Source organism: Paroedura picta, chromosome 1 (genome assembly GCF_049243985.1).
Source record: "Paroedura picta isolate Pp20150507F chromosome 1, Ppicta_v3.0, whole genome shotgun sequence".
In the NCBI taxonomy this organism is placed as follows: Eukaryota; Metazoa; Chordata; class Lepidosauria; order Squamata; family Gekkonidae; genus Paroedura; species Paroedura picta.
The window spans coordinates 123193880-123208119 of NC_135369.1; the positions used below are offsets into that span (position 1 = coordinate 123193880).

Here is a 14240-nt window from a genome sequence, read left to right on the forward strand (position 1 = left end):
GTGACTTTGGTGGTTGGCCTGGAGATGGAATGAAGGGGAGGGAGTTGTTACATTGGTCCAGGACATGCTGCCAGCCTCCTTGAGGTAACAATATATAGCCCTATGTAACCCTGTAGTTCTTTGCACAGGTTTTCCAGGACAATTAGTTCCCTTTGTCTTCTTTTGGATTCACTGCAGCTGAAATAAAAGCATAAAAGGTTTCCCAGTTTGGCATGCTTTTGGGTAATGTCATGCTTGGCAAAAGGACCTTGTTTGGCTCCAAGAAGAAAAGACCTTATAGCATTCAACAACAATAGAGAATGTTTTAAAACATTGTCCTTTCTTGAATTTACTTTCAGTTTATTTCATTCCAAGGACGTCAGCCAGAACGGTTTTCCAGATAAAATCCATTTTCTATTATCTTTTCCTCAGTAGCAAGTCCTCAGTTTTCCTACTAGAGGGAAAAATTGCTTCATTATCCTCCCCCCCACCCCCCAGGATGAAACGCTCATGACTATATCTGTACGTGACAGAGACAGCAGAATCAGATTACTTTAGTTATTTTGGCTTCTGGGGATAGCAAATTTAAAAGCACCAACTTTTTGTTCTTTGAAAGTCTCCAAGGAAAACCCAGTTTATTATAAAATATGGAAAATATTCTATATAATATACCAGGATAAAATGCAGGATTTCTGACTATATAGCACCTAAGAACAAATACATTTTCTAGTTATTACACTTAAATTGAGTATATCAATCTGTGTATTTGCAACCGAGATTTGTTATGGAAAAATAATTGCAGTTTTAAATTATGTTTTGTTTTCCATTTTAAGGGAGTTGGAAAGAAAACACTAGCTACAAAATTAGCACAGACTTGGAAATGCACACTCGTAGATGGTAACTATTGTGATCATTTCCTAAATTCTATGCTGGGCCTTTTTGTATGTTTACTAAGTTTTTGATGGTGCCTGTTGTAGTCTGAAAATATGCCTATAGAAGCAGAATTAAGGCTACTGTATTGGAGAAATACATCTTTTATTTGTTTAAGCATTTGTGGATAGTGACAATGTCACCATCATGGCAAGATGTACACAATGCCTACCTTTCAAGCTCTTTTGAAATAGAGAGTTTGATAAAATGTAAATACTCCCTATGTCAAATGATTGCTTATGTGCCATTTACAACAATAACAAAGAAGTACATTATATTATTATTATGTCAATGTATTTATTTATTCAATTTATTTTACTCCTTGAATAAACAAAACACTTCTCCGTGAATGTAGCAAAGGTGCCAGCAGTACCTTTATTATAATATCACTTTGCAGGACTGGGTCGATTACTGCTATAGTCTATCTGTACAGGACCTAAAGCTAATCTGATCTGCATGCCTGAAGCTCTAGTTGAACAATTTGCAGTGTTCAACTAAGCTGGGTTTCCTACGGGTAACATAATTTGTTCTTAAAAATACACTCCAGCATAGACATAACAGGCGGCAATCTGATGTTATCTGGTGAAGCTGCAAAGGAAATACAAACTTGTAAAATATTTCTGCTTAACTCCAGGGATCACTAACAGTAGCAGTTATTTTCTTCATTGTAGGAAGAAATGTAGAAACATTTTTGAATGACCACATTAGCATCTGAGTTTTCAAGTACCGTATTTGCCGGCATATAAGACGACCCCCCAACATTTCCACTCAAAACATAGAGTTTGTCACATTACAGTACTATGGGCAGCTATGTCTATCCCAACTGAAGTGCACCAGGCGTATAGGATGACCCCTCCACTTGGAGGCATGTTTTTCAGGGGGAAAAAGTAGTCTTGTACGCCAGCAAATACTGTATATAAGACAGTTAAATCAATGAGTGTTCAAATAGGATGCCAAATTTGCATATATTTTGAATTCTGATCTGGTATTGTTCTGCGTTGTTGAATGGATCAGGGAAGCATTGGGTGGAAGAAGCCACTGCTGCAGCATCTTTTGCTGCTGGGCATTGATGAAGGGAGACCTGCATTCTTATGGGATGAAGCTAGTTAATTTCAACCTCAGGACCAAGGCAAGACCAAAAACTGCACTAAAGCTGACATGGTTATATACCTACCAAACCACCCAGATATATTGGGTTACTTCCCATTGACCAATGAGACACGTAGGTGATTGTGATGATGGGAGAGAAAACAACCATTATTGTCTGTGATGGGGGGTCAGGGAAGAGAAAAGAGTTGCAATACAGGGACCACAGAAACCGGCAGCTAGTCATGGGCATAATTGGGCATAATAGTCTTGAGCATCATTGCTCAAGGGGGTCTCACGTTTCAGGGACTTCTTTAGGTCTTTAGAGGGGAACAAAGAAACTGCTCACCCACCTACTTGGTATCAGGAGAATTCTGAATAAATTCTGAGTAAAAAGGAGGTGGAAGCATAGCAAATTAATCAATTTGTTTCTCAAAGTATTATTTCTCTAAAATTCTGCCCCCTTCCCAATGCGTACACTGATTTCTGAATAAATTGCACGTATTTGCAAGACTGGGATCTTTGTGCTTTTTATTGCAGTATATTTTTTCATTCAATCTAGGAGAAGTAACTTTTAACAGTTTAGATATTTACTCTTGTCTCTGCAAACCTTGGTATGCCTGTATCTTTTTTTTTTTTTTTAAGAAAAACACGGGAGCCCTCTGGTGGCAACAAGAGTATTTTCCAATTTTGTGAAAATTAATACAGCCTTTCTCAACATTTCAACCATTGAGAAACCCCAGGAACGTTCTTCAGGCTTCAAGAAACCCCAGAAGTAGCACAGTCATGCAGATACGGTTGGGAAGCATAGCTGTGTACATGCCCATCCGGGGCAACTCCCTTCCCATAACCCCCAGTGTGGCTTCTGGGAAGTACTCAGGGCTGCAGCAAGAAAGAAAAGGGAAGAACGTTATGTTTCACAAGCAGAACATAGCTTGTAATGATCTAGAAGAAGAAGAGTTGGTTCTTATACGTTGCTTTTCTCTACCCGGAGGAGGCTCAAAGTGACTTACAGTCGCCTTCCCTTTCCTGTCCCCACAACAGACACCCTGTGAGGTGGGTGAGGCTGAGAGAGCCCTGATATCACTGCTCAGTCAGAACAGTTTTATCACTGCTGTGGTGAGCCCAAGGTCACCCAGCTGGCTGCATGTGGGAGAGTGCAGAATCGAACACGGCATGCCAGATTAGAAGTCTGTACTCCTAACCACTACACCAAACTGACTCTAAGCCAGCGTAAGGCAAGAAAATTAATAAACAAATGCCAGTGTAAGGCAAGAAAATGTATAAACAAATGTTAGCTGTGTGCTTGTGGGTATTTCTCAACTGAAACAGTACCCATAATTCCCTATTTAGTTTTCAATAGGAAATTCCCAGTCCAAAGCTAAACAGGAAATTCACAGCACTAATTTAGTTCATAAATGTTCACAGACACATCCTCATTTTAGTAAGGGATGGATTTTTTTTTAAGTGCCTAGTGTGTAACATCTACATTTCTTCCCTACAGTGAGATGTGCAGTTTCTTTCTACAACTCATTACAAAGAAGCAATTGTAGATGGCTAGTGTTTGGGAACAGAGTTCTAAACTGAAGGCTAACTTACTTCTTCATTGCTATTTAATCATTATTTAAAATTGTAGAAAGATTCTATACATTTTAGCTTATATGTAAATTATGACATTACTGTAGAATAGTTAACATTTTCTTCTGTCTGATGTATTATTTTTAGTTTTCGAGCTCATAGATGAGAACATATCAGCAAAGACAGACTATGGACTCAAGGTAAAAACTAACATTCATTTGTTAAATTAGGATTACTGGACTGCCTGAGGATTCATTGCATGCATCTGATAAAGTGACAGGAGTCCACTTAAGCTTCTGCTTCAAGTTATGTGATAAGGTACCATAACACTCCTTTTGGTGCTTTGCTGCACCATGCTAAGATGGTTACCAGTACTAGCCTAACTTCCGTCAGGGGTCTACTGGGTTATGGCCAACAGGAGGAAGTGGACTTTACACCTTGCTTTCATCATTTTGCTAACTACTTTGCAGACAAAGTCTCTTGTATCTGTTCGGATTTGGAGTCTGAATTAACACCTCCAGGATCAGATGGTCCCAGGGTTCCAGTGTGGCCAATTGTATGGGATAGCTTTCAGATTGTCCAGTCTGAGAATGTAAACAGGGTTCTGGAAATTTGAGACTTCCCACCTGCTTGTATGACCCTTTCCTGCCTGGCTACTTAAATCGCCCTGGAGGGAGGGATGATTGAGTAAATCTGCTTGGAGGTGGCTGACAGACAGTAAATATCTCCTTGAGAGAGGGAGTGGTCAGTATTGTCTTGAAGTGAGTAGTGATATGCCTACTCATAAAGAAATCTGCTCTGCACCCAGGAAACTTGAATAACTACCATCTAGTTTCAAATATGCCATTCTCAAGCAAGGTGACTGAACAAGTAGTAGTTGGCCAACTGTAGAGGTTACTGAATGAAACAGATTGTTTGGACCCATTCTGATCTGCTTTCAGGTCTGCTTATGGGACTGAAACATCCTTTGTCGCCTGATGGATGACATGCACAGAGATATGGACGGGGGAGTGTGACCCTGTAAATTCTCCTGGACCTCTTAACTGCTTCTGATACCATTAAGCATGGTATCCTTCTGGATCACCTTTTGGGAACTGGGACTGGCAAGCACTGTTTTGCAGAGGTTCTGGGTGTACCACAAAGGCTGTGCTCCTGGAAGTCTGCTGTTTCGCCTTTTGCCTAAGAGTTTATCTAGAATTCTGTCTCGTCTGCCATGCTTTCCAACATCTATATAAAGCCACCAAGAAAAGTCATCCAGAGACTGAGGCTGAACTGCCACTAATAAACAGATTACATTCAGCTCTATCTTGTGCTACCAACAGATCCCAGGAAGGCTGAAGAAACCAGAGGTAGTTTTAGAATGGTTGATGGCTATCAAGCTGAAGTTTAATTTCAGTGAAATAGAGATGGTGGGGTGAGTCTGTTCCAGGAAATGGGTTAAAGGTAAAGGTGCAAGCACTGGGTCATTTCTGACCCTTGGGGTGACGCTCTCTAGCGTTTTCAAGGCAGACTCGATACGGGGTGGTTTGCCAGTGCCTTCCCCAGTCATTACCGTTTACCCCCCAGCAAGCTGGGTACTCATTTTACCGACCTCGGAAGGATGGAAGGCTGAGTCAACCTTGAGCCGGCTGCTGGGATCGAACTCCCAGCCTCATGGGCAGAGCTTTCAGACTGCATGTCTGCTGCCTTGCCACTCTGTGCCACAAGAGGCTCATCTGGGATTAGGTAGCACTCCCCTAAAGGAGCAAGTTAGTAGTTTGGAGGTGCTTCTAGATTCAGGACTCCTGTTGGATAAACAGGTAGCAATAGTGGCTAGGGGTGCCTTTCAACAGCTTCAGTTCTTCCTGGGCAGAAAAGATATTGTCACTGTGGTGCATGGCCGGCAGGAACTAGAGGTGATTCCTGCATTACACTGTATGGGACTGCCCTTGTCTGGAAGCTACAGCTGGTACAGAATGTTGTGGCTAGAGCAAAGTCTCCCCAAGCTAACCCAATCCAAGCCAAGTGGCGGCAGTGCTACAACCCAATAATATATTGGGGAGGAAGAAACAGCTGCCACCAGATAACCTTAGAGAGGGGTCCGATCTACCGTCGAGGCCCTGGCCTCAACGATAAACCTGGCGGAAGAGCTCCGTTTTGCAGGCCCTGCGGAAAGCTGATAAATCCCGCAGGGCCCACAGCTCTTCCGGGAGCTCATTCTACCAGGTAGGAGCCTGGATTGAAAAGGCCCTGGCCCTGGTTGAGGCCAGACGCGCATCCCATGGGCCCAGAATGACCATCAAATTTGAAACCGCAGAGCGCAAGGCCCTGTGGGGGGGGGTATAGGGCGCTAGGTGGTCCCTCAAGTATGTGGGTCCCGGACCGCAGAGGGCCTTAAAGATTAAAACCAAAACGTATCTGATCCGGGTGGCAATTGGTAGCCAATGCAACTGCTTCAGCACAGGCTGGATATGTGTCCTCCAAGATGTCCCTGTGAGGACCCTAGCAACTGCATTTTGCACCACCTGTAATTTCCAGATCAGACGCACGGGTAGGCCTGCATAGAGACAGTTACAGAAATCTATTCTGGAAGGGACTGTCGCATGGATCACTGTGGCAAGTTGGTCAGGAGACAGGTAGAGCACTAGTAGCCGAGCCTGGCGAAGATGGCAAAATGCCTGGCCCACTACCTCTTTAACCTGAGCCTCCGGAGTTAATGAGGCATCCAAGGTCACACCCAGATTCCTGGCTTGGGACGTGATGACCAGTTTTTAATGTTCACTGCCTTGTGAACCCTAATAAAAATGTTTTAAATAAAATAAATAACTACTAGGGACGGAAATGTCTTTTCTTTGTAACAGAGGCTTAATTTGTAGAAATGGGCCTCTGAACTTTTCTTGGCATGGAAATGAATAATTTCCCCTTGTAAGTAACATCTCATTAATGTAGTTTCAGGTAGATAGCTGTGTTGTTCTCTAGTAGAAGCCCAGTAGCACCTTAAAAATCCAGAAGATTAGCAGAGAATAAGCTTTCCAGACACAAAGAAGCTGAAAAAAAATATAACTTTAATAGATTTTCAGACATAATATTAAATAAAAAGTAGTTAAGGCATTATGGACTGATGTTCACCAGGTCAAACCATCTGACCAAAACCATAGCCTAAAATCCTTGCTCTATAGCTCATCTCTAAGTGCTCACACCCCCAATCACACCTGGAAGAAAGAAAGAAAAAACACTGAATATTTCAAACTGGCAGTCCATTTAAACCAACTGACTTCAGTGAACTCACAAGGATGTCATTCTATTTATGATGACACCGTACCATCCTGGACTCTTAAGTGTTGTTCAGTTCAAGGTCAATCTCAAAAGCATTCATGTTTACACACTTTTGTGAGGTTTAGCTCTAAAGCAATCGTGGCGAGACTGAACAATTCTGTAATATGTAGTGCCATATTGTAGCTGCACGTCTAAGAGCAATTTCCTGGGAGTAAAAGGTAAAGGTAACGGTATCCCCTGTGCAAGCACCAGATCATGTCTGACCCCTGAGGTGACACCCTCTAGCATTTTCATGGCAGACTCAATACGGGGTGGTTTGCCAGTGCCTTCTCCAGTCATTACTGTTTACCTCCCAGCAAGCTGGGTACTCATTTTACCGATCTTGGAAGGATGGAAGGCTGTGTCAACCTTGAGCCAGCTGCTGGGATTAAACTCCCAGCCTCATGGGCAGAGCTTCAGACAACATGTCTGCTGCCTTACCACTCTGTGCCACAAGAGGCTCTTCCTGGGAGTAATCACCATTTAATAAAATAGGACATACTTCTAAGTAGACCTGCTTAGGATTTTTGCCTGTTTATATTATGTGTATATTGGTGCTATGCTTTATATTTTTTCAATTTAGATTATGGAATTGCTATATCAAGGTCAAAGCATTCCCGAAGAATTGATTGTAAAGATGCTTCTGGATAAAATGGAAACTCCTGAGGTTAATCACTTCGGTATCTGTTTTCTTCTTTATCTCATTTTGTTCTTTATCTAAGTGTGCCCTACAATAGCACATAGATGTGTATCATTCTATAAAACCAGAACATGTGATTTATTTTATTTTTAGGCACTTAATAGTTTGGGGAGGAAATATCCATAGGGTTAATTTCCACCTGGTGTTTTACAGACAACAATGCATCTAATAAAATATATATTCAGTATAAAGCAATCAAGATGAGCAACTAAACCCTCCAGTCTAACAACCTCTGGTAAGATAGGTTTTGACTGGTTTAAAGCCTTCAGGATTTATATCCTTGTCACTGCTCATTGTTGGTGAACTGTCAACAACTGTTACTCTCCCAGCTGAGGTCACCAGTAAGGGTGATAAAGGCTACTTCTGTTATACTGAAAGAAAACCCTGCTCAGAATTATTAAATCTAGGTTATTTTCCTCTTAAGGTCAGAAGTCTGATTTTATCTCTAGTTTATGATGTATGTAAACTCATAAAGTATGTTGTACTGATATTTATCTGTAAGATTGTTTGGTTAGTTGCCTTTTTATTTTTAATGTATGAACTATTTAGACAGCTGTAGTTGTTCACCTTGTTCGTGTAAAGCAGTACAGCCAGCATCTAATGTTGTATGTGGTCAAGATATAGTTGTATGAACAAAGCCATGCTTAACTAAATACAGTAGTAACATTATACATATGAGCAGTTTATACATCATTGTCAATTGCAGGGATCCCCAACCTTTTTGAGTCTGTGAATACCTTTGGAATTCTGACCTGGGGATAAGTGCAATCTCAAAATGGCTGCACAGGAGGCAAGACCAGCCACAAGCTGGCTACCACAGAAGGCAGAGTTACACAGAGGAAGCTCAAGTGCAGGGGAGGAGAGGGAGAATTTTTTTTAAATACTAGGAAAGAGGAGTGTGATAGATTAAAACCACCACTGTACTGACACCTACTGCTGAAACAGTATTATTTTTAGCTGCATAGCCAATCAGAAGCCCTACTAGACAAAGCCCATGTGACCCACCCACTTTCTAAAAACATTTGGTGGGCACCAGGAAAGGTCTTGGTGCCTTGGTGCCCATTCTCTGACTTTCTGCTGCTTATCTGGAGACCTTTTTAAAATACTGATTATACACAAATTTCTTGGTGTCACATGCCCTCCTCATAGCCATCTCAACTTAATGCTGTTTTCAAAAATATGTGTTTAATAGGATTGTGAATTTTTGTTTGTTTTTTTGCAGGCTATGTTCTCTGTGATTTTCCTTCTCTTTCTGAGGAACACATGACTATAACAGAACAAATAGAAATAATTAGAAATCTAAAACTAAAACCAGATTTCCTGATTAATATTAAGGTAATGTTTGTTTCGGTTGTTTCTTAGTCAATCTCATAAATTATTCTACATATATGTAATTACTATTGGGTAGGAGTGAACTGTTTTGTTTCTGTATTCAAGTTGTAATATCTGCATTGGTTGCCTTTAAAAGTCGGGTTGCTTTTACAATTCTTTTTCTCTTCTAAGGACACCCTTCAGTTATTCCTGAGCTTTTAGGCAACATTTCTCTCAAACCATTGTATTCTCATTTTGCAAGGCATGATCTTGATATTTTATATTGTTTTGAAACTATTCTTATATCTTTTAAGATGTGGACTGCCAAATAACTATTTATTTACCTACCAACCTTTCTATCTAGCCAGCCTCACTTCAGCCTATAGATACCATTGCCTTTTCTAAAGTGATGTTCCTCTTCTGCAGAGAAAATTGATTGTTAATTTTGCTTTATTCCCCCCTCCATTTGAAAACATTTCAGACTAGTCTTTATCTTGTGTTAACAAAAAAAATCTCTTTGTTATTATATCGAAGTGGCCTCTGATTCTCTTTCTGTCTCAAGATGCTGTTGTGCTTACTTTGATTTTTCAGAGGTATATGTGTGACATCAACAAATGGCCTTGGGTTCTACAAGTAGCTGAGGGTCTTTGTCCAAATTCCAAAGCTTTGTCCAAATTCCATTTCCAAAATGAATTCCACTTGTCATTAAAAGTGCAGACTGACAGAAATTATGTACTGTAATCCTGCTCATCTGTTTAGCAAATTAATCTTGTATTTAAGGAATAGTTAATCTTTGTGTTTCTATAGTTCTTGTTCTTGAAGTCAGTACTCACCACAATACTGAGGAACAATATAGTTTATATTCCTTTGAATTTCTATTATAACTTTCTTGTTATGTAAACAATAATGCTTCTGTTTTTTAACTAGTGTCCTGACTATGATTTGTGCCAAAGACTCTCTGGACAAAGACAGCTTTATTCAACAGGGCAAATATTTCAAAGAGATGAATGGGATCCAGATATTATTGAAAAGCGGAAGAAAAAGAAGAAAGAGCCAAATAAAGCTGGGGAAGAAGAAGAGGAAACAGAAGAAGAGGAGGAGGAAGAAGAAGCAGCTGAGGTAGTATTGCTGTATCAAGAATATTGTGAAAACTTAGTTGTTCAGAAACAGATTGTGAAATATACTTCCTCAGTTCCTCAGAAGACAAAATCTATTCCTCAGTAGAGAGAAGCATAAGAATATTCAAACAAAATGTCAAATACTTTCCCAATAAAAAATTGCCATGCAAGTTATTAAATATCTAATGAACATTTACAGTGAACATTTACGTGTTGGCTCAGTACAATACAATGCATGACGTGGAATAATCGTCTTCTTGCCAGGTGAATTATTCAGGTTAATAGTATATGAAATGGTGATCACAGATCTACATTTGTCTTAAAAACTTATTTAATATCTTTCCTATTTCTCCAGTCATGGGAAAGTACTTCACAAATCACTATAACTAGAAATAATAAAGCATTTACCAGTTCCCTAATAAAAGCAGGCATCAGATGAACAAAATAGGCTCCTTTGAAGGCCCTCAAACAGAAGTGATTTGTAGTGCATCCTGATGGTGGAATGTTCCATTTGGAACTACCTTCCTGAAGAGGTTGGGAAGGTAGGTGCCTTCCCAACCTCTTCTGGAAGGTAGTTCCAAATGGAACATTCCACCTTAGAAAATGCCCATGATCTTGGGTGAGGGAAGAGCCAGAAGAAATTACTGGGAAGTCTATAGGTTCATACCAGCAGAGATAGTCCTTTAGGTATGTGGGCTGCAGGTCATGACATTTTTTATAAGTACAAGCCAGTACCTTGAATTGAACTCACAAATAGGGAACCACAGAAACTCTTATAAAGTAAGTATGTTACAGTCAAATGGACATGTTCTCGTCAGGAGTCAAGCAGTTATACCAGTTCAGATATCCAGTTTGTGTTCAAGTGTATGTCATGGTATAGATTAGGATTATTTATTTATTTATTCATTTATATTTGGATTTCTATACCACCCATTACTTGCGGCTCTGGGCAGTTTACATTGAATAACTCTTACATGGAACATTACATAGTCTGCATAGAACATTGAGCAACCTTCAATAAAACATTATAACAGTTCAACAGTAATACAATATGTAATAGCATTGGGGGGTCAATTATGACACCACCCCGGCCCCGTTTGGGCAGTGGGCATGTTTTAGCCTGCTCATAGAGATTTATGGATCTGGTCAGATTCCTGAATACTCTGCGGGACCCGAAGGCTCCTGGTAACTCATTGGTGGCGCTGATGGAGGACTGGCACTCCTGCCTCTCTGCGCTATTGATGAGATTACCCTCAGGTGTCCTTTCCAACCTTGCCTCAAACAGGCTCCATGGTATACCATGGAGCTTTGGGAGAGGAAGAGGGAAATGAGACAACGAGAGCGAATGTAGAGGAAGACTTGCGACAAAGTGGCAAGAACATCTTATCACACGCTTATGAGGGTGTATGACATGGCGGTGAAGGCAGCTAAGTTAGAGTTTTATGCTGCCTGTGTCATGTTCACGAGCTCTTTCCTGGCCCAGGTGTTTAGTGTAGTTCAGTCTCTTACTGCTCTCAAGGAAGGGTGCCAAAATTGTAGTCAATTGGATCTTGGCTATGAGGCATTAGTGAGCTTTTTCACACACAAAGTCTTGTCACTCCACTGAGAACTTCCTACCATGGTTGATACAGAATGGGAACTGGAGGCCCGTTTGCCTTCACAGGAGGTGACGGTTGATGGCTTCAGGTGGATCTCATTAACCGAAGCAGGCAAGCTGCTGGAGTAAGGGCAACCACCTGCCCCAAAGATCCTTGTCCATCTTGGCTGCTTGGGGGGTAACCAGCGGATATAGAAGGACCTCTCAGGGACATCATCAACCTGTCCCTGTCAACTGGGGAGTTCCCTGAAGCGCTGAAGGGGGCAGTGGTGCATTCACTGTTGAAGAAACCATCATTTGATCCGCAAGATCCGTCCAACTATTGGCCAGTCTCCCATCTTGCTTTTTTGGGCAAACTGGTTGAGAGGGCCACCACGGATCAGCTCCTGGCATTCTTAGAGGAAAATTCGGTGCTCGATCCATACCAGTCAGGCTTCTGTCCGGGCCACAAGGTGGAAATATTGCTAGTGGTGGATGATTTCCAGCACCAGCGGAATACATGCGGTTGAGCCATTCTCATAATGTTAGATCAGTCGGCCGCATTTGATGTGGTCGACAATAAGCTCTTCACCCTCCACCTCACTGGGAGTGGGATTTGTGGGACAGTACTTCAGTGGCTGCTGTCCTTTCTTCAGAACTAAGCACAGAGGGTCACAGTAGGGGACAAGCTTTCATGCCCCTTTCAACTCCCTTGTGGAGCTCCTCAAGGGGCAGTCCTCTCCCCTATGCACTTTAACCTCTTTATGTGCCTTGTCGTTCAGCTGGTCTGGAGCTTTGGGCTGGGTTGTCATTAGTACGCTGATACCCAGCTCTTCCTCATGGATGGCCACCTAGATTCCTCCTGGATACATGTGCCAGATGTTTGGAAGCTGTAGCTGGATGGTTAGAGCAGAGTTGCCTGAAACTCAGCCTCTGCATGACAGAGGTCCTGTGGGTGGGGAAGGAAAGGGACAGGCCAGGAAGTGCGGCTTCCCAATCTGGCTGGGCTGCAGCTTAACATCTCACCCTGCACCAGGAATATTGGGGTGATTCTGGATGTCTCCCTTACCATGGAAGCCCAGATCACGAAAATAGCATGCTCACCATCTTCACCAGGCAAGGTTAATAGCACCCTACGTGGCCACAGTGATCCATGCGACAGTCACCTCCAGATTGGTTTTCTTTAACTCACTCTATGTGGCCCTTCCTTTGTCCTTGACCTGGAAATTGCAACTGGTGCAAAATGTGGTTGCTAGGGTCCTCACTGGAACACCTTGGAGGGCCCATATCCAGCATGTGCTGAGGCAGCTGCATTGGTTGCCAGTTGCAACCCAGATCAAGTTGAACATTTTGGTATTGACCTTTAAGGCCTTCACAGTCGGGGACCCATGTACCTGAGGGATTGTCTGTTATCCCTCTCCCCCACAGGGCTTTATGCTCTGCGGGTACAAACCTGTTGGTGGTTCCTGGCCCATGGGAGATTCACCTGGCCTGGATCAGGGCCCAGGGTCTTTTTGGCCTTGGCCCTAACTTGGTGGAATGAGCTCCCAGAAGAGCTGATGGCCCTGCAGGAGCTTCCATGGTTCTGCAAGGCCTGTAAGATGGAGCTCTTTAGACAGGTTTTGGTTGAGGCTAGGGCATGGAAGATCAGGGGGACCCTCCATACTGAATACCACCAATGTTGGGATAGTCGGGATCTCCAGCTGTTACAGCCCCCTGCGGCACTGTGGGAAGGAGGGGAGTGGGCGAGGTAGGACCTAGGGTTTTTATGGATTGTCTCATCACTGAAGTGGGCTTTTGGTTTTATGTGGGCTTTTGGTTTTATGTTTTTTTAATTGTTTTATTGTAATCCACTGCGAGACACTGTGAAAATGCCGGGTACTAAATCAATAAATAGATAGGGGTTTAATTTTTTCATATTTTCATGGTTCTCCGATCTAAGCCGGAGCCCTGCACAGCTATAAGTATGCTTCATGTTGGTTTTAACACTTGTGTGTTTGAACTCACATCCTTGGGGGATTCCCCATGACTTCCAAGGTGAGCTCTCATTGCATCTGAATGTAGGCTATGACTCTATCAGCTCTGTTTTCCCCCCATTGCCTTAACAGATGTTTAACACAGAAGACTGGAGCAGGCTGTTTTTGGAAATTTTATTTTAAAATTATAATGTTTTTTGTGCATACTGACCAGCATGCAAAATCCCCTACCTGGTCTGTCAGTTGTCCCATTTCACTGCATTATTTAACATCATATTTACTATTAGAAGGAGTGACAATGATGATCATGAAGCCATGTAAGAATCCTCTTTCTCTTAGGCAGCGGCAGCAGATCATATTATGCTGACAGAAATTTTACCCCATTTGGTTCAAAGACCAGAAGATTTTTTAGAAAATGTACAACGGAAAATTGATACGTACAGGGATACTGAACTACATCCTTTAGAGGTAAGAATAAAGTAGGCATTGGAGTTGACAGGAGTGGGGGGGGGGAGATCCATTCTTTCCCTTCTGTTGCTGCAAAACTCCAGCTCCTCCCTTCATGATATTTCTGGGACACCATCCTCCAGGAGCAGAACTTGGGGAGGGGGGACATTAGAGGCTGCAGTATGAGGGGAAAGGCAAGAAAGCACTGCTCCATTATCAAAATCCCTTTAGCCAGTGGAAATTTA

At 42.1% G+C, this 14240-nt stretch overlaps 1 protein-coding gene across 6 annotated transcripts in view; it reads left to right on the forward strand.

Annotated features, from left to right (window-relative positions):
• The window catches only part of AK9 (adenylate kinase 9), a 101489-nt gene that overhangs the window by 5544 nt on the left and 81705 nt on the right, over positions 1–14240 (forward strand). For 5 of the 6 annotated variants that reach the window (XM_077302364.1, XM_077302387.1, XM_077302380.1 and 2 more), the window contains exons 3-8: positions 813–876; positions 3721–3773; positions 7451–7547; positions 8790–8902; positions 9806–9997; positions 13888–14016. In XM_077302364.1, coding sequence (XP_077158479.1) covers positions 813–876; positions 3721–3773; positions 7451–7547; positions 8790–8902; positions 9806–9997; positions 13888–14016 — 648 coding nt within the window. The remainder of the gene's footprint in view (positions 1–812; positions 877–3720; positions 3774–7450; positions 7548–8789; positions 8903–9805; positions 9998–13887; positions 14017–14240) is intronic. The other variant, XM_077302374.1, reaches the window with a different exon arrangement.